Source organism: Oenanthe melanoleuca, chromosome Z (genome assembly GCF_029582105.1).
Source record: "Oenanthe melanoleuca isolate GR-GAL-2019-014 chromosome Z, OMel1.0, whole genome shotgun sequence".
Lineage (NCBI taxonomy): Eukaryota > Metazoa > Chordata > Aves > Passeriformes > Muscicapidae > Oenanthe > Oenanthe melanoleuca.
Window position 1 is genome coordinate 19,621,568 of NC_079362.1, and position 19,423 is coordinate 19,640,990.

Consider the following 19,423-nt stretch of genomic DNA (forward strand, 5'->3'; position numbering starts at 1 on the left):
CCTATGTGCCTGAGAGCATTGTCCAGATGGTCCTTGATGTCTGTCAGGCTTGGTAACCTGTGACCACTCCCAGTGGGGAGCCTGTTCTAGTGCCCAACCACCCTCTGGGCGAAGAACCTATTTTTTCTAACATCCCACCTAAACCTCTATGACTCAGCTTCCTTGAGTCCTCTCACAGGTCACCAGAGAGCAGAGATTGGTGCTTGCCCCTCCTCTTCACCTCATGAGGAAGCTCTGAACTGCTGTGAGGTCTTCCCTCAGTCTCCTCCAGGCTGAACAAGGCATTACTCCTCATAAAGCCTTCCCCTCAAGTCCTTTGCCATCTTTGTAGCTCTCCTTTGGATGGTCTCCAATACCTTTAGATCCTGACATTCTGGCACCCAGAGCTGCCCCAGCTCAGAGCAGAGCAGGACAATCCCCTCCCTTGCCTGGCTGTGATGCTGTGCCTGATCCCTCCAGAGCATGGGGGCCCTCCTGGCTGCCAGGGCTGCTAATAAACTGTCTCCATGAATACGTCTTCCATGTCTGGCAAAACCTGTGGCCTATAAAATGGTATTTTTCTTTTTAAACCACTTAGATTTAAAAATGCAAGACTTAAGGAAAAGAATTATTCATGGCACACCACAGGAAATACTACCAGAGTGGGAGGACAATCTCAATTTTGAGATAATTGCAAGATACAATCTGTTTTCTGATGTTGAATCTATATTTGTTCACCTGTTTTTATTAAGCCAGACTGCACAAAAAGAGATAATCTTAATTTAAGCTTGTATTCCCTATTGGTGACTTAATTATTCCATTGCAGTTCCTATTGTTTTGATGTCAAAAGCAGTGATTATACACTACAGGCCCAGGCTTACCCTCATTTGAAGTCAGCTCTGTGAATGACCTCACTGAGGTCAGGCTTTGACAAAGGGTGGCAAGGGTACAGGCAAACCTAAATGAATTTCATCAATAAAATTCCTCTTTCAGCTCAAATGTTACTCTGTGAAACTGCGATATATTTTTTAATTAGAAAGCCACTGTTTTTTTAACATCTCTGGGAGTTCTCAATAATTAGATACAGTTACTCATCTAATAACTTCCAGAGAAACACACTCTAATGTGTAACAGTAATCAAATCTGTACAGATGAACTGATGCTTTTGGACAGCCATGCTAACAATGAAATAGGTGTTCTAGGGACCCTCCTTCCCAGCCAGCAAGACCTTGGCTTTCCCAGGAGAGTCAGGGGGCAGCAGGGTCAGTGCAGGGTCAAGGATCAATGCAAGAGCCAACAGGGATGCATAAAACAAAGAGAAGGAGATAACCTGGTTCTTGGAGGTTTAGCTATAAACAGAACAGACACAGTCTTTTCTTTGTGAGGAAACAAAACCCTGTATTTTCTTTTTGGGATAATATTCTTCAAGGTACACACTGCAAACTTTTTGCTGGCTGGATGTGAACTATTGCCATGTAAAGACAATTGTGTCTGAGGAACATATCCATATAGTAAATGGCTGAAAGCCACCCTGAGTCATCAGGTATGAAAGTAAGCAACACCAGGGTACCTTAAAATTAAACACAAAGTATCAGGGCACATAACAATTGCGTTGTACGAGCAATCACTTCTAGTGCTTAAACGCAGCAAAAAGGCACTGCAGTGAAAAGCAAAACATAAAGGAAATAGAAGGTGAAGGTTATTATTGTGACTGTCACCTATTATACGGAGTGGAGAAGGTTGCTAGAACAACATCCCGGCCATTGAAATGGATAACATCTGTAACTGACTGCAGTATGTTGAAGTAGAAGTGTGAGTCGCCAGGAACTGAGCAGTTCAACCGAGCCTTGAGAAAGGAAGTCCACTGTTTTTCCAGCACTCTCTGAGATCCTCCCATGTCATTTTTGCAAACCTGGGCCACCCTTGGGAAAACTACCTGGAAGGAACAGAGCAAAAATAATGGAAAAAATTAAATGTTTTCTTGACCTAAAGGCTTCATTGGAATACTGCCTTTAAAACATTTGGAATAACACAGCAAGGTGCTTAATTTAATACCACTTTTCTATAATCTGTGACAAATAAGAAACAGAGAAAAATTAAGCTTTGGAACAGTGTGCTATGAAAGATAAGACTGTGGCATTTACTATACAGCCATAAATCCTTCAGGAGATCTGTTCTCAACCCATATAAAACTCATTTCCATACAGACTGCTTAGCTTTCTATTCCCCCAAACAAAAGCACATTTCATATTCACCATCCCTGCAACTCACATTGCTGCTCTGATTCCTGTGTTTTCAGCACTTAAAAACTATGCAAATCTTGCTGGGCTTTTATTCCTGCTCTCCACCTTTGTGACCTTGGTCAGCTTTTCTGACTGCTTAGTCAGAAGGCTATTGTGAAATTAGCAAAAATACAGAAAGTGTTTAATTATTCTTTGCAGAATGGCAGAGCACAAAATTCCTACCCCTGTTTACTCAGTACTCTAATTCATATTTCTTACAGAAGAATTTCTTCCTGCTTTGGAATCTGTTTTAACAATTATCTACTATGTTGAACTAAATACATTAGCCTTGTGCTTTTTATAATTCCAGAAAAGAGACTCTAGCATACACCATCACTGTAAGAAACCACGCATTTTCCTTTCAGGACAGTGCAATGTTTCACTCCAGCCAACCTTTTGGCTTGAGCAATAGGAATCTTCTCAAAATTCTGACCTTGTCATCATGATTTATGGTTCTCATTTCAAGGTCAGTTGTAACAGCATTGGTCCAAGAATAGCGTAAGTTTTCCTCCTCCTGAATCTGACAAAGTCGTTCAAGGCAATGTTTTTGCCTTGTTTTTGCCTTGTTTTGCCCTTACCTTTCCCATGCTGTTGTACTCCACTGCTATTTCCCGGAAGAAGAAGTAGATATAATTGCCATAGTCTACTGCCTGAACAAAGTACGGTTCTGGAAAAAAAAACAGCAACCCAAGACACCTGATTCAGGCACCATGTACAGGATACAGAATGCAAAGAGAAGCCAAACACATTCACACTTAACATCCAGAGCTGAAACGTCTGTGCTTGACAAACTTGATCAGTTTTCAGAACAAGCAAATCACTGCTGCAGAAGAATCACTGTCTGGGGACAGGAGAGCTGGGAACAGGTCTGTGCAACATCACTGCAAGGTAGTTAAGTCTCTGCCATTAATACATCTGCCCTGATGGAGTAAGGGGAAAGGTAAACAGGCATTTATAACTGTATGCCTGAGGGGACCAAGCAGTGCTCTTTATGGCAGGCAGGCTGTGAGCTGAGGGAATAACAAACCACCTGACTGTTTCTGCCCACATGTGTCTGTAGCAGCAAGCAAAGTGGGACAGCTAAAGTTGACACCTGGCAAAACATTTCTGCATGCAGAGAAAGGCTTGGAACTATGGCTTTGCACTCTGTTAAAATGCTAACAATTCTTAACACCTACATGAAGCTAAACAGCACCACCCTTAACAATGAGGGCATTTAGAACACAGGAATTGCCTAATTCAATGGCAGCAGTACAATCCTTAAGAACTGTAACAGAAAGGCTTTGTGCAATATTCCCATAATTTTAGTTTAGTTAATGAATTTTAACATTACAGGACAAACCTTTTGTACTTCACAAAGCCTTGATTGTTACCTAGCAGTGCTGTGGCAGGAATATTGTCAAACACAGTCCAAGCACACAGAGCCCTCAAGCTCCAACTTTTCCATCCAACAGACATAAACTGGTGGATTTCAGCTTGAAAAGCTCACTGGAATGCATATTCTGATCTACCCAGCTCACAGCTTCTGTCAAATCCAGTAACTTGGAGAAGAGAGAAAGAGATAAGCAGATCAGAATAAGCAGGAGATGGAATCTACTTCCCTCTTTGTGCCAGAAAGCACTGGTGAAATGAAATGACAAAGAGGTCTGTCAGAAACCCAAGACTCTGATCAGAGATGCTGCCTTGTTTGTTTATCTACCTTTCAACCACTTGGAGTCATGTTTGACTGTCCGCAGGGTTGGGCTGTCTCCAAGGCTCCGGTATATGACTGCATCTATCGCAAGGAAGTCGGTCACTGTGGCGGAATACAGCTTTCCCTCTGGGGAGGGTGGAGAGAACAAACAAGAGGGGAGGAGCATTAGGAACAATACAATTGCTTCTTCTCTCATCAGTCAGATGAGAAGGGGAAACAAAGCCACCACAGTCTCCTTAGGAGCACTGAAGGAAGGAAAAAATCCAGCTAGGTAAATGGAACTGAGTACTGAACAAGCAAGCCACCACTTTGCAAAATGGTAATTTCAGAGGGATCCTGCGAATAAAATTACCTTTTGGAATAATTCTTCTTCAGTTTAGGTACGTCATACTGAGCTACCCTATCCAGTTACATGCCACTAGTTCAGAGCTCAGAAATTCTGCCTAGGTATGTCAACAAAACAAATGCAACAGAACTGTTGGTTTTAACTGGGACTGCAAACCAGACAGGGCTTGAAGACTGTCAGCTAATTGACACTTGTGAAAATTTCAGCCCTTGAGAGCACTTCTACTCTGCCAAAGATCACTAACAAAAAATTAAATAGCATGCTGGGAGCCCTGCTGAAACAGGAATGAAAAGAGATGGAGAAGGATTGCCCATCAATATCTCTTTTCTAGCATGCATTTTAGGCATTTACCATATTAATTATGCATTCTTCTCTCTTAAAGGATGGAGGACAAGTGGTAAGATAGGGCCTGCAAAATGGCACCCCAAGGACAACCAAAACATACAAAACTACAAGGACACAAAAGCAAAAGGTTCTGCAACATTTTAAAATTTTATTTGTTGTCTATTCTGTTTGCAGGTCTTGGTAACTGTACAGGACTGTTTTCATGTGTGAGATAGATCTTGGAACACAATGTCTGCTAGAAGCACAAGCGGTGCAGCATGAACACACAAAATTGTGTCTCTATTGTGTCTGCATAAAAATCAAGATTGTCTGCATCTCCTTTGATAGAGATCATGTTGGTGCCTTGAAGGCACCAGACCTGAGGACATCCTCAGGACAAGGCAGAGAGGCTTCTACTGGTCAAGCTGTCCTCATTACACTTTCAAACAACATTTAATTTAAGACTGGGAGGGAATCTCATTAATGCAAAATGAAAGGCGGTGGCTGAGAGGGTGGTGCTAGACTTTTCACTGGTGCCCTGCGGCAGACAAGGAGCAGTGGCCATAAACTAAAACTCAAGAGGTTCCACCTAAAGACAAGGAAGGACTTCTTTATGTTGAGGGTGGCAGAGCACTGTAACAGCCTTCCCCTGGAGGTTGAGGAGTCTCCTTATCTGGAGGAATTCAAGCCCCATTTGGGCACATTCTTGTGTCACTTGCTGCAGGTGACCCTGCCTTGGCAGGGTGGGTTGGGCTAGATGTTTTCCAGAGCTCCCATCCAACCCTAGAAACTCTGTGAGTCTGTGAATTTCAGCTCCAGATTTAAAATTCAGACTGTTTTTTATTAGCAGTACAGTATGCTTTGTTCTGACTCATGCAATTCTTGTCCTTATTTGGCTACTTAAGAATGATCATTTTTTCTTCGCAAAATAGAAAAAATAATTACAATGTGTCCCATTCCCCCCCTCCATTTAAAATCGAATAAAAAGCTCAGTTGTTTAGATATAGATGTCTGAGCTCATGTTAATACAACCACACTCTTATTTTCTTTCCTGCCAAGTTCCTGTGACCAGCTACAATTCACACATATCAGCTATAATAGCTACAGGCTGCAAATAGAGCCATATTCATGTAAGTGCATCCAACAAACTCAGATGACCTGGATTAGTGCCCTAAACTGTTCTGAAACTGTTCTGTTTCACTGCACTCTGAAAAGTTAGCATGGGTATCAATATGTAAGACATATAAACCAGTGATTTTCTGAAGCTAGCAGATTTATGGAGCATATTCTACAAATATTTATTTGAACTGAATCAAATATATTCTGAATCACCATGAAGGAGGATGATAATTTCTATAAATATTCTCTTTATTTTCAAATAATACAAGGATTTCTTCAGTGACAAATTTGGTGTCATATTTCTGAACTTTGTCTGTATTCAAAGTGAATGTTTACAATAGGCTGGTCATAAACTCTTTCTTGGCCCTTGCACTGAGAAAGACCCATCTGGAAGATGAGGGAGTCTGAGATACATGGGAAAAATATTTCTCTGAAGAAGCTGTTCTCTTTCCATGCTTTATGAATTGCTACAATTAGAGAATTTCTACTGTATCTTTCTGCCTGTGACTGTGATTAAGAAATCACGTACTACCATTATCATCATCACTACTTTTGAAACAACAGGACCCATTTATTTGCACTATAAAGAGTAAATAAAAAAAAAAAAATTAAACAGGTTATAAAATCTCTTCTCTGTGAGGCACATGATGATACCTCAAACACAGTAGGGCTTAATAGGGCCCTTTGGTTATGGACTCATGTCAGAATGGCTGAAATAGTTGCACATTCTTAAATCTTCAGAGGAATAGCCTAGTTTATTTCCATGTGAGTACCCAGGCTCTGTTTTAAAGCATCACACCTGCTGAGGACGACTCACATTATCATGGATGATGTCTTTATTATTTTCACCACCTATCTAATAGCCAGATCTAAGAAAAGATCAGCAGGGTTCACACTAAGAGAAGTTCAATAAAGAAATAATTTAATCAGGAATTCCTGAAGAGGTATACAAAAATACTGCACAATCAACAGCCAAAATTATTCCCATTTATAAGATCTCACTTTTTCTAACAATTGTAGTAGAAATCTGAGCATGCAGCATAAATCACCACTAACCAATACACTTCTCTCCTTCTGCCCATAGCAGCTGGTAAGACCATATTTGTTTTCAGCAGAGATGTTTTCAGCTTTTTTTTTTAAAAAATCACCTTCCCTTTCCTTCTAGATCTAGAAAAGGGCATGCCACAGCATTTTCCCTAACTTCCTCTTATTATGAATGTTAGCTTAGGCTTAGAGTTGTTAAAGAGCATATCCTGCTTAATCCTCATTAAGGCTTACACAAGCCTTGACTTCCTTTGACGTGCACAAGAGCTGGATGCAGCCAGAAATGGTGCCTCACACTGGCCATATCATCAAGAATACAGGAAACACTGAAATATTGATCCAGGAAACTCAGGCTTCATGCAATGTTGATGACAGTGGAGTTAATTCCAGAGAAGGGAATTTTTTTGCTAGGAATTTCCTTACGCCTTCACTTTTTAGTCATTGTTCAACCCCTTTGACACCTTGTAGATTTAGGCATTCTGGGCTCAAGCAAGAGGCACAGTGTTATCCCAAACCTGGACTGCAGGATAGAAAGTAAAAAGTTTATCTCCATCATTTTACCTGCAAACAATGCAACGTTGGCATGCTTTGCATCATAGGGGCACCTGGCCATTCCACTGAATTCCTCTTCCAGATAGTCCAAGGTATCCATCTGAAAAATCAAAGGGAGTCCTCAGATAGAGAAAGAAAGAAACAAAACTTCTTTCCTAGGATGAGGATTATTCTCAGAAGTTTCTTCTCTTCTGGGCAGAGAAGAAGGCCCTTTCTCTAAGTCTACTCCTGACTATGAAGTAAAAACTTGACAAAAATCATGGTATTAAATAAAATTAGTCTGAAAAATGTGTGTCCAGTAAGTCAGGCATTCTTTTGAAACGAATCATTCTCACTCTGACACATTTTACAAAAGTCTTCAGTCTATGTTTTTTCTGCACACAAGTTTTGTTTTGAACTGTAGCAGGCTATGTGGTCTGTGGTTCTGGCAAGGCTCCAAAATTTATCCTCAACAGTGACCCAACAGAAGCACTCTTATACACAGAAAAGACTGCAAACCACAGCATTCAGAAGAAACAACACTAGGGCAATTATCTCTGTGTGCATTTTTCTCCCCCAAGTCCAGAGATCCTTCTGCTCTAATCTTAACAGTAATGCTCTCTTCCTTGATTTGCATATTCAGAAAGATGCTCCTCAAGTTTTATACCAGTTGAGTCCATGTCACAGAGAATCCTCTTACCACCAGGCAAGAGTTGATCTGTGTAGGAATTGTAAATTCTGAGACTTATCTGTAACTCCAGGGAAATAAATTTACCCTGGGCACTGACAATAACACAAATATACAGGTTGACTTTACGTGAAGTTCAAGAAGGTTTGGTGAGCTAAGGGAGAACTGTACATCTCTTACCTCTTTAAGATGCTTATACTACAGTATTTTGGGAATAAGAACCTTTGTAGCATATTCAGGCAACTTGTCCAGCTCATATGGTATAGATCACATACAGTAAAGATTCATAGAGCATGAGAAATAACCCATGCAGCACCATCAACTTAAATCAACTTTTAATTTGAATGCTACCGTTTCCAAGTCCTTTGGAGGATGATTTGTGATTATTTGTTTTCTGTAATGTATCCTTCCTGTCAGAATGCACTCTGAGGGGAGTTAGTTGTCTTTACTCAAAGGCTGAATGCGTTTCATGTGATAGTGAGAGGACTTTTTGTGCACCAAGCTCCACACCCTCACAACTACTGGCACGTTCGAGGGGGAGCCCTGCCTTCTGTCTGGCACACATTTAGCTCTCTCTCTGTACAACGAAGGAACACATGGAGGAAAAGCCAGGGCAGGTGTTGCAGAGGCCTTCTGGAGACTGCCAGAGGGATCACTATCCAGCCCTGCATCACAGGGCATGAAAACTCCGGAGTTAAGGGTGAGGAGGCCATTTATATACCTCACATCATGATGCCAAAGGAGGCTGTAATTGTATCTAAAAGACAACATCCATGCAAGGAGGCTGGCTGAAATTTGTTAGTCCCAGTAATGACATTCATAGATAAAAAATTACAAACTGTACTAGAAGACAGCCCTGAGATCAAGAAGCTTCATTGCATACCAGGAGCAGGCATAGAAAGAAATACTAAAAGAAAAAGCTGTTAACACAGTTACCATGACACAGGCTTGTATTCTCACTCAAATTTGATTCTTCCTCCACAGATTGGAAGAAAATACTACCCTGCATTTCTCTCCTGTGTTTTCTAAACTGCAGCCATTATAGTGGCTAAATGAGGTAAAGCACCATTGCACAAAAATCAAGGAAGAGCAGCAGTCACAGTGAATACAACTAGGGGAGTAGTTCTCCTGGAACATCTTTATTCTTTTTTTTTTTTTTTTTACAATAAATCTGAACCCCAAACCTGAATGACAGTTGGGATTTTATCAGGAGCAGCATTAGGGAAACTGAATTTTATTTTTCCAGAAAAAAAGATGAGAAATTACCTGTGGGACTTAAGAGTGTCTAGAAAACCAGAGTCTGGATGTCAAAAGCCTAAAAAACTTTTTTCAAAGCTAATCCAGAGACATCCACTGTTGGGAGTGATATCAGAAAATAATGGTGAAAGCCTAAGAAAATAGGAAACAATTCAATGAATGGGTCCTATTGGAATGGAGTCTGCTGGGGTACACTATACCCAAGGAATAAATTGGCTTCAGGGCATTAATGTCAAGTACACATGGACCAGCAGAGTTTCTTCACTGCTCTAGATAACATTTTGGCTTTGCAGGTCCCCAGCAAGTGAGGAACACATCACTGTCCTGCTGTACTGCTCCTTGGGGAGATTTGCTGTTCCATCACCTCCCCAGCACACAAAGCTGCAGGATCCCCACAAGAATCTCAGGTTTTGCTTGCTATGCCCTCAAGCATCTTGAGAACTGGTCTTGTGACTGAGAACAGTACAACAGAAATTTTAAAACATGCTACTCCGAAGTAACCCAAATATTAGTCTATGACTTGATGTAAGTGTTAGTGACAAGCTGAGGAACTTTCTGAGCAGTGACTACATCTCCAGGCAGGGATCTGAAGGACTCTGCACCTAGGGAGGGCAATGCAAAGTGGCAATACCCTTGATGTACAGGAGTTGCAAAGAACTCGGTATTCAGTCTGAGATTTTCCCAGAAATCCAATCAACATTGAACTCAGTAGCACTGAAACAAGTCAGAACAAATTTTTCAAAAGTTGAATGGTGCACAGCTGAATGACAACCTCATGCTGCTGCCCACATAGTCTCAAAAAATCCAACCAAAAGACAAGGCAAAAGTGAAATTCCACAAACAGATTACATACCTTGTAGTTCCTGCAAGAAGGGTTGAATGCATTTGTGCCACAGATAAACAGTGTATCTTCATTTCTTTTTAGGAGAACCTTAATAAAGTTATGACATTCATCCTGAAGAAAAATAATAAACACTATTTCAACTACAGCATTTTGAGTTTTTATTTTTAAACAGTGATATTTCATTGTCAGGTTTACAATTATATTGGCGGGTACCCACTGTGATACTCTGGCCTTATTTTGACTACGTTTAACTGACAATGGGAAAATTGTAATTAATTTATATTCTAGTGGCTCAAAAATTACAAAGAGCTGAAGACACAGCATTCATATTATAGCTCCTAGTTTGCTGTTGTTGACAAAGGTGAATTTTGTTTGAAAACTGTTGCTTTCTTGAAGAGTGAAAAAATCTGATTTTGTCACCCGTGCCACTGTCAGACAGTGACAGCCCCACTACAATGTACTGGCATAAAGCTTCTATAACTAGAAGGGGAAGTAAAGAATCCAACTATGATTTATCTACTTATTTATTTTACTACTTGTGCCAGTCACAGGTTACAAGAGGGTGGAACTGGTGTGAGAAACAGTCTTTCTATAGCCCCACATTCATGCTTTCTGATTCTTTACCCAAACTTCTCAGTAAACTCCCACAGAGATATGCACAGCAGCCCTTGGCTTTTGAAGCAATGGCAAGCAAAATCAGTACAGTAAGCATTGTTACCTGCTCAGTGCCTGAAGTATTTCAGGATATTGCTGTGGCTTCTGTTGTAGTATTTCATCACATTCAAAGTGAACTACTTTTGCAAATTAAAGCCTTCAGTGACTTCATGGAGAAAACAATTACTGGTAAGAAGTGAATGGCACGATCCATTCCACATCACAGACAGCAGCCTGAGAGAACAGTGATGCAACTAAACCAAAGTGGAAGTTGCAGAAGAAATGAAAATTGCCTACCTTATGTTTTCCCTTCATTCTGCATGTGTCTACATCAGCTTGTCTAGATTTCCATGTCAATTTCTGCAAGAATAAAGAGAGAAATCAATTAGAACTCTGGTTTTTTACTTTTGATTTCAGAAGTAGAAGTCCCCTAGGGGAGACTAGCTTTCGGACATACATTTATTGAAAGTTTCCTGCATTCTTTCTCCATGATTAATTCACCACAACAATGAAGGTTTAGTGATGTGGAGCATTCATTTAACTTTGTTTTGCCTCCAATTCATGAGACTGAAAACCCATCCCTCTTTCCTTAAAGCCTAAACTAACAGAATTCAACAATAGGCCAACTTTGAAAAATGTGTTTTTTTCTTAAAAGTACTAGATGTTCTCTTCTTTTAATTGATATTTCTCTACAAGTCAGAGTTATCGTTTATGGACAATGAACTTTCACTGGATTTTAAATGAAATATGCATTCTCAAAGACAACATTTTAGATCTGGAAAGAAATAAAATTCAGGTAATTCTTACCACTTCTATTCAGCTAACAAGCTCCCAGAGTTTTTCACCTGTCAAGACACTGCTGACTTTATCTGCTAACACTCTTCCTCTGAAGATTTACCAGTAAATCCCAGCAAGGTTTTTTTTTTGAGATGAGTTTCAAAAATGGTCAGATAAGGAAGGCTTATTAATTATAATAAAACATTGTTTAAAATCACATGGCCTAAGATGGCATCACCTTAGACTGCCATAATAGTTCTCACAGTGCTCCTGATCAGTAAACTGAGGCACTGTGCATTCATGGAGGGGTCCAAGCTGAAAGAGTAACCATTAATGTGCACTTCCATTATAAGCCTGGGGCCTCACTCTTTGATGAGTTAAAAAGTTCATTTTCAGCATCATTCATACTTATAATGAAGCACTGTCCCTCCTCCAGTAGAATTCATCCAATGTCCAAATTTGAATGATCTGTTAAACCAAGGCTGTGTTTAACATGTGTTACACAATATGAATGCAATGCAAAGCAGAAGTAGAGAGATTATTTTCAGTATGTTCATGTTAATATACATTATAGTAAAGCAGACAAAGCTTTTCTTCATCTGAGTGCAACTTCCCACGGAGATAATGTGAATACATCTACAAAGTGATGTTATAGTAAGACTTTATTTAGTAAAAAAAAAAAAATTTGCATGTGAGAATATGTAACTTGCTTCTTATGATGAAAGTTTCAGTAGACTTAATTGGGATAGTCTAGTTGTTATAGAAAACTGCTGCATATACATGAATAGATGTTTGACAGATGCTCCATCAGGGACCTCACCATATTTTAGTACAGATTGCTTATCAGTCCAGCTAAACCACTTATCAGAAATCTGCAGAAGACATGATTGCTACTCTAGCTTTCCCCAAATATGATTAGCAACGCCATCTTACTTGCTTATTACAGTTTTACAGCAGAGCCGGCAAGTTCTTTAAAACAATGTCATCATCCTATTTATTTGAAGCTCATTCAAGTGTCCTTGGTTTCTGGATGATGATAAAAGCTACTTACTTTGTTAAAATAAATTTCTTCTGTATGTGATGTGTCCATATCAACAGTATAAATATGGTCCCTGTAAACAAAAGCAAATGAATACAAAGTCAAATGGAGTAGTTAGACAGTTCATTTTCTATAAGAGAGCTATCTATCACAAGATAATCCATAATCCATTAAAAAAAAAAACAATCAGAGGTCTTACCAGGAAACATTACTGGCAGCATCTCCTGCTTCTCCCACAAAAGCATTTTCACATACAAACTGTTTGCCTTCCCATTAAGAGAAAAAAAGGAAAGTGCTACAAAACTTCAAAGTAAGATTATTTCCCAAAAGCAATTATTTGAACAAATGAGATTTGGGAAAGTAGATGAGTCTCACATGATTTCTACTCTATCAGTCCTACAGCAGATGCCACAATCTATCCTGTATCCTGAAATCTGCAATAGCTTTTAGGCACCCTTTGCCAATTCTGGGGTGGAAGTCACTGTGCTACATTGAGCCATTTCTGGTAAAAGAGATGTCTTCCCTTTCCCTTTCCCTTTCCCTTTCCCTTTCCCTTTCCCTTTCCCTTTCCCTTTCCCTTTCCCTTTCCCTTCCCTTTCCCTTTCCCTTTCCCTTTCCCTTTCCTCTCCTTTCTCCTGAGAACCTGTCCCTTCCTACAATAAGCTGCCAATCTCCTCCTGGAAAGGGGAAACAGACACAGCTACTCAGGTAAAGAGATATTTTTAGACATTCTCTTCATGTAAGCTGAGAACAGGGCAGCTCTGTATAGAACCCAAAAGCTGAAAAAACCACCAACCCACAATGCTGTAGTAACCAGCACATCAAATTTGGGCTGAGATCTCATTTTCCTTGAAATAAAATTGGATTTTTTTCAACATGCAGAAAGCCCTGCTGCTGAAGCATGATCCACAGCATTGGAGGGGATCTGCTGAAAGCAGAATACAGGCTTTTTCCATTTCAGAAAGCCCTGCTCTTGAGGTTAGCTTCATTTTTATTTGGTTTTGGGGAAATAGTGCTAGTCTCTTTAAATAAGTAAAACACAAAATACTGGTACAAGAGAAGAAAACAACACTACTCTCAGATGGAGAAAAGAGGCATCATTGTGGTAGGGAACCAGCTTTTTAAAATTTGTCTCCTATGAAGCTTGAGGCTGTTTGCTTTGTAAGATGCCAAATTGAAGAGTTGATGGATTTTCTTCTCCTCCAGACTCTAAAACCAGAGCTGTCATTTACTTCCAAGATTGGTTTAATAATTCAGCTTATTATTTGCCTGACTTCAGTGACAGAGCAGTGGTCAGGGTTGGTTCTGGAATAAAATTATCTATTAGCACGATATCAGCTTCACAGATTACGTCATGGTTCCCTTTTTATGTGCGCTGCTCTTTATTGCAGTGTCACTCCTGCTATGTAAAAGTGGGGGAAAAAATCTCTTGAGTTGCAAATGAGGCACAGGTGGACCTCTGAAACCCTTCTTCTGGCACAGCTTTTGGTTTTATTCATCAGCCTCAGTTTCCAGAGCATACAGGTTTTTAATTTTCAACAAGACAATTAGAAAATACAGCAGTGGCACTCAGAAAGAGCCGAGGTATTTAGTTCCACTCTCAATAAACCTGTCTTTAGAGGACTTACTTTCTGGTTCAAGGAACAGTTCAAACGAAACTCAGATGCTAAGTTACAGGATTGTTGGAAAGAAGGCTAGCATCAGGAAAATTACATATAATTTTCTCATGCCACAGACGAAACACAGTTGCTGACAGTGTCAGCAGAGAGCAAAAAGCTGTCAAATTCAGGGGAGGGCCACCTAGTCACAGAAAACGTGGGATTGTCCTCGTCCTCCTTTTCCCACTGCTGCCCAACTCCTTCTATCAACTAGCTGTGGTATGTGCACAGTTTACTGCTAATTAAGTTATTCTAACACAAATTTACTTAATCCTAGCGCTTCCGCTTTTCCCACCTCCAGTCAGCAGAACTGCATTTTGTTGCCATGGCATAATCTTGTCGAGGGAGGGAATTTAAATAATGCCACTGGCTGTGCATGACCCTTGGCACTGGGAGCACTGGGTTTGGAAACACTGCAAATAAGGGGGAGCCATCCCATGCCCTGCTCTGCCAGTTTCCTTCACACACACGAGGGGTGGCAGATAATGTGAACAAAAGCTGCCACTGCACGAGACAATGGGAGGAGGAGACACAGCAAACTTAGAAAAGGGGGTGTGTGCCTGGGTGTGGGCCAGTGAGAGAGAGATGGAGAGAAAAAAAGATGCAGAGCCAGTCCTTTGCAGACTGCAAAACAGATATTCAGACAGTAAAGCTTTATGGCCTTTGGCTGAGTTATTCTGATTTATACTGGCTGTGTATTTCTGCCTGATAACATGAAATAATGCCTTTGTGAAGTGACACAAAACTTTATTTGGTAATAGCTAATACAGGAGTCATGTATCCCATATGACAAAATAAGTAGCAGACTGACAGAAATTTTGTTCTATGCCAGTTGCTCATTAATAAAATGCAAGCAGTTCTCAAATCTGTGTTAGCCTTTCTGCTGCACTGAAACTGTCTGCAAAAGTCAACACTGGATTTTCCAAAACAAGCAAACAAAAAAACTGAAAAACAAACAAACAAACAAACAAAAAACCAACCTAAACACAACAACCCTAAAATAAAAACTTCCAGTATTTAGCCATTTGTTTTGATTGTTTTTCAGATAATTGGGTCAAACATTAACTTAGGATCACTGTACCTCAATGTATAAAAAAAGCATGAAAACAATATCTCATATAATTGCCCCAGATTTATTTAGCCACAGTTTTCAATGAATCTTGTTACAAAACTCTTTGGCAAACACCTTTGCTTGTGAAAAATTTGCTTCCAATCTCTAGACTTACTACTGCCTTGAAGAAAATGCAGCATTTGAATTAAACTCCTTCACACTAAATATGATGGGATGACTCATTTTCTGAAGTTTGTTACTTAAAGATAAAATTACCTCTGAATTTCAACTTGTATCACATAGTCTTGTCAGGCCAGGAGGGACTTTATTCAGTAACATGGAGGGGGTAAAGAGGTTTTGAGTTACTGAAGGAAAAAAATGCGTAAGAAGATTTTTTTCATGCTGGCACAAGTACAGAACAGACCAGGTCTTTATTCTTTTTTGTAGGTCACAAGATCCTAGGACTATACCAGCGCTCTCATTGTAGCAAGTGGTTTTATACAGTTAAGGAAGAATGCACATTCACATACTAGTACATGTTATCCCCCAAATATTAGCATTCTTCATGTAATTTGTGCACACAGTGGTTTCATATCCCAAAACTGTTCTCCAGGTTTTCCTGCTATAAAGCCAGTGCTTGGGCACCGAGACAGTCTAACTGCGTCAATCTCAGCCTGGGAACAAACTATGAAAACAGCAAAGCAAAATCTGCAAAGTGGATTTGCCACCACCTCAGTGCAAATAATTTCCTAATTTAAAGGAAAACAAATAAGGAAAGCAAAGGGAGCTCAGCATGAAAAGGAGGAAATCCTGCCACCACCTTTAAACCCTATTCAACACTCTACCCTGCCCCACTCATTATCCCATTAAACACTGCAAAAACACCAATCTCAGAGCTCAGGCAAAGCATGGGGCCTTGCCACTTGCTGCAGGGCTGGCCTCTCCTTGTGCCTACCATCACTGCAGCTCCTGGGGAGGAAACTTACTCCCTGGGGAAGGACACTTGCTCCTGGGGAAGGACACTTTCTCCATGGGGAAGGATACTTGCTCCTTGGGAAAGGATGACTGCTCCTGGGGAAGAACACTTGCTCCTGGGGAAGGGTGCTTCCTCCCTGGGTTAGGACACTTGCTCCTTGGGGAAGGACACTTTCTCCTGGGTTAGGACACTTTCTCCTGGGTTAGGACACTTTCTCCTGGGGAAGGACACTTGCTCCTTGGGGAAGGACACTTTCTCCTGGGTTAGGACACTTTCTCCTGGGGAAGGACACTTGGTCCCTGCCTGGACTCGACGCAGGGTCTGAGCTCTGCCACCCAGTCCCCACACAGAACGGGCTGTGCAAGGAGCCCGAGGAAGCTGCCATCAGCCAGAGCAGCTGTGATGGCTGGCTGAGGGAACAGGTGTGCTCTCCCAGCAGCCAGGGACACGACTCTGAAGATGTCCCTCGGTGGCCGTGCTGGAGTAACGTGATTCCCAATTACGCGGTGCCGCACGGAGACCGGCAGGCAGCTTTTCCCCACAGGACACACGCGACCACCCAGGAGATGGGGAGTGGCTGTCTGAGAAGAAAGCCAGGCAGCTCCCAGAGGCTGCCAAGGGCTTTGCAGACAGGGCTAGTGGTGAGAAGCTGCCTGCTTAGCAGCTGCTCCCCTTCACTCTTGGCCATCCCACCCACCGCTTCTCCCATCTGCAGCAGCAGCCTGGTTTTATGTGGCATGTGCAGAAAGGTGTGCATTTTTCCAATGGAGGACCAGAAAACAGGCAGGAAACAAGTTATTACTTGAGAGACAGCTTGCAGGGAGGTCCCAAACAGGATCTGGGTCCAAGAGCTCCTAAACTGGACTACCCACCTTTGCTAATCTGGACCACCCATGCTTGCTAGTCTGGACCCATCTTGCACTCATTCTGCATATCTCATGTAATTCCCACTCTAATATTGTCAATCTTCTTTGCTAACAGCAGGTAGGGAGATGAAGTGTTAATATCAGATCTCTGCCAGGTTGGCAGCTGTGTAATGGGTGTAGCCCCACTGAGGTTGATAGTGCAAGCTGAGCTAAGCAAAATGAATGGGTGGCTCTGCGAGCAATTTTTATAGAAAGATGCACAGTACAGCTCTCCAAAAAAGTCAAGACACAAAATTAAATTATCTTGAGGAAGAGTGTTTCGTTCTTTTTTTTTGTCTTAAAATACCAAAAACATGCCTAAATCAGCAAAATTACATTCTAATAGCTCTTATTTAAAAAAAAAAACATCTGTGCACAGAAGAATTATTCTCTAAAATTTGTCATTATTGGTGAGCACAAGTGGAATAAAACACTGAGGACGGAATTGCTTCTCCATGGAACTAAAATATTTTTCTGGCAACTTCCCTCTTGCAGGTCTCAGAGGAAGTCAGAGGCATGTAGTCCTAAAGAACAGGTATAACAAATCACAAAACTTCAGCTGATCATCTAGCAAAGTTTGTAATACGCCATACTAACAGGCTGCAAAGCTCTCTCTGAGCGCGAGACAATCCTAAAAATGATGTGTTCATCAGAGACGAACTCAGACTATCCTTGTCTTCTCCTTGCTCCTCTTAAAGCAGTAAGAGAGGAATGGTGAAGCAGGAGGCTACTGACCTAGCAGCAACGTAGAGGGTCCTGTTCATGACCATGACGAGCTGGATGTCCAGCCGGTGCCTCTGTGTGGTGTTCCGCCCTGGCTTGTGACCCACAAACACCGGATACTGTCTTGTATCTGTAGGAGGGAAAAAAATCAACAGGTCAAAAGAGAATGACAAACTGAAATGGTGCTAGCATGAAGCACCATGGGGCCCAGCTGTAGCCAAAACCCATGGTTGGTGTTCTGCCCTGGCAGTGCAGACTGGGCTGGAAGGCATGAGCTGGACAGTTCTTCAAGGTTACAGTCTCTGCAGCTGCAAAGGAGAAAGTCACCACCTTTGTAGAAGACAAAAACTGATTTTTTTTTAAGCTAAAAGCTGTTCTGGAGCTCTTGGCACACAGGTATATGGCACTTTCTCACAGTTTTTCTTTCACTGCTTGCAGAGCTTAAATGCTTGCTCCTGGCTGCCAAAGCATGTCTATCAGGACAAAGCTGTTCCACACTGGCCTATCAATCACCACAACGACTGGACTGGTAGTGGCTAAAGCAAAACACTTGGCTCTGGGTGTTCCAGCCACCAGTTCCCTGGGTTTTGTTCAGGACTCAACTGCTGTCATAGAACAGCTGCAGGGATTTCTGAGAAATGGTGGGAAATCACCACTTGAACCTCATGAAGTGAAAGTCACTGCACATTATTTTGGCAATCAGTCTGATATCCAGTCCTTCTGGCAACTGGACAGCAATACTGATTGGAATCGCTGTACTGAGCTTATGCTGTCAACAAGTCAGCTGCCCCCCAGTTCTACCAGTCAGCAAGAGCATTTATTGTCTATTCCCATTATTTTCTGGGGTGAGAACTCAGCCCACACAGGGTGTTCCACTGCTCCTCAGATGGGTGTACATCCAGCAACAGCAGTGAACACTTCTGATCAAGGGCCACTTCACATTCATGACTATCATATGATCATGACACCTAGATACACAAACAAGGAGCTAATTAAGTAAATAAAGTGACAGAAGACAGGAGCAGGATAATCCTCTGATGAGCACTATCACTGCAGACCTGCTACAAGGGAGTGTTACATAGAGTTGATGAGCATCTAGCTATGCCTTTTCCCCACTAATATGCTTTCCCAGAAAATTATAGCTCTTTGGGGGAGTCTATTTCTTCTAAAAGCTCATCTACTGCTTTAGTATTTTCAGCTATTGTCTTCTAAAGCATTGTACTTGTTAAGCTTGGTCAAAGTATTGGTTCATACAATACTTTGATGGCATCAGCAAAGCACTTCAAAGTGTTATGTGACAGAAAGTCTGGTGATAAAACTGGATAGAAAAAAGAACTTCAAACCAGGTGCTGAGAACTCTTGTAGAAATAAATTAAGACACCAGACAGGATTTACATTCAGAAGCTTAATCCTTCTGACCATGTCTTACATGCAAAATGCCAAGTTTTACTGTGAGACTGTTTCAAATTCAGTAATGTTTCCTCTGTAACTCATGCATCTAGAACAAACTAGGGGCATTCATGTCCACTTCAA

At 41.2% G+C, this 19,423-nt stretch overlaps 1 protein-coding gene across 4 annotated transcripts in view; it reads right to left on the minus strand.

Moving 5' to 3' along the window:
• The window catches only part of SEMA6A (semaphorin 6A), a 118,128-nt gene that overhangs the window by 46,697 nt on the left and 52,008 nt on the right, over positions 1 to 19,423 (minus strand). For all 4 annotated transcript variants that reach the window (XM_056513396.1, XM_056513393.1, XM_056513397.1 and 1 more), the window contains exons 3-10: positions 17,903 to 18,020; positions 12,590 to 12,650; positions 11,059 to 11,121; positions 10,117 to 10,218; positions 7,349 to 7,439; positions 3,961 to 4,080; positions 2,840 to 2,928; positions 1,698 to 1,915 (exon numbers count right to left, since the gene is read on the minus strand). In XM_056513396.1, coding sequence (XP_056369371.1) covers positions 1,698 to 1,915; positions 2,840 to 2,928; positions 3,961 to 4,080; positions 7,349 to 7,439; positions 10,117 to 10,218; positions 11,059 to 11,121; positions 12,590 to 12,650; positions 17,903 to 18,020 — 862 coding nt within the window. The remainder of the gene's footprint in view (positions 1 to 1,697; positions 1,916 to 2,839; positions 2,929 to 3,960; positions 4,081 to 7,348; positions 7,440 to 10,116; positions 10,219 to 11,058; positions 11,122 to 12,589; positions 12,651 to 17,902; positions 18,021 to 19,423) is intronic.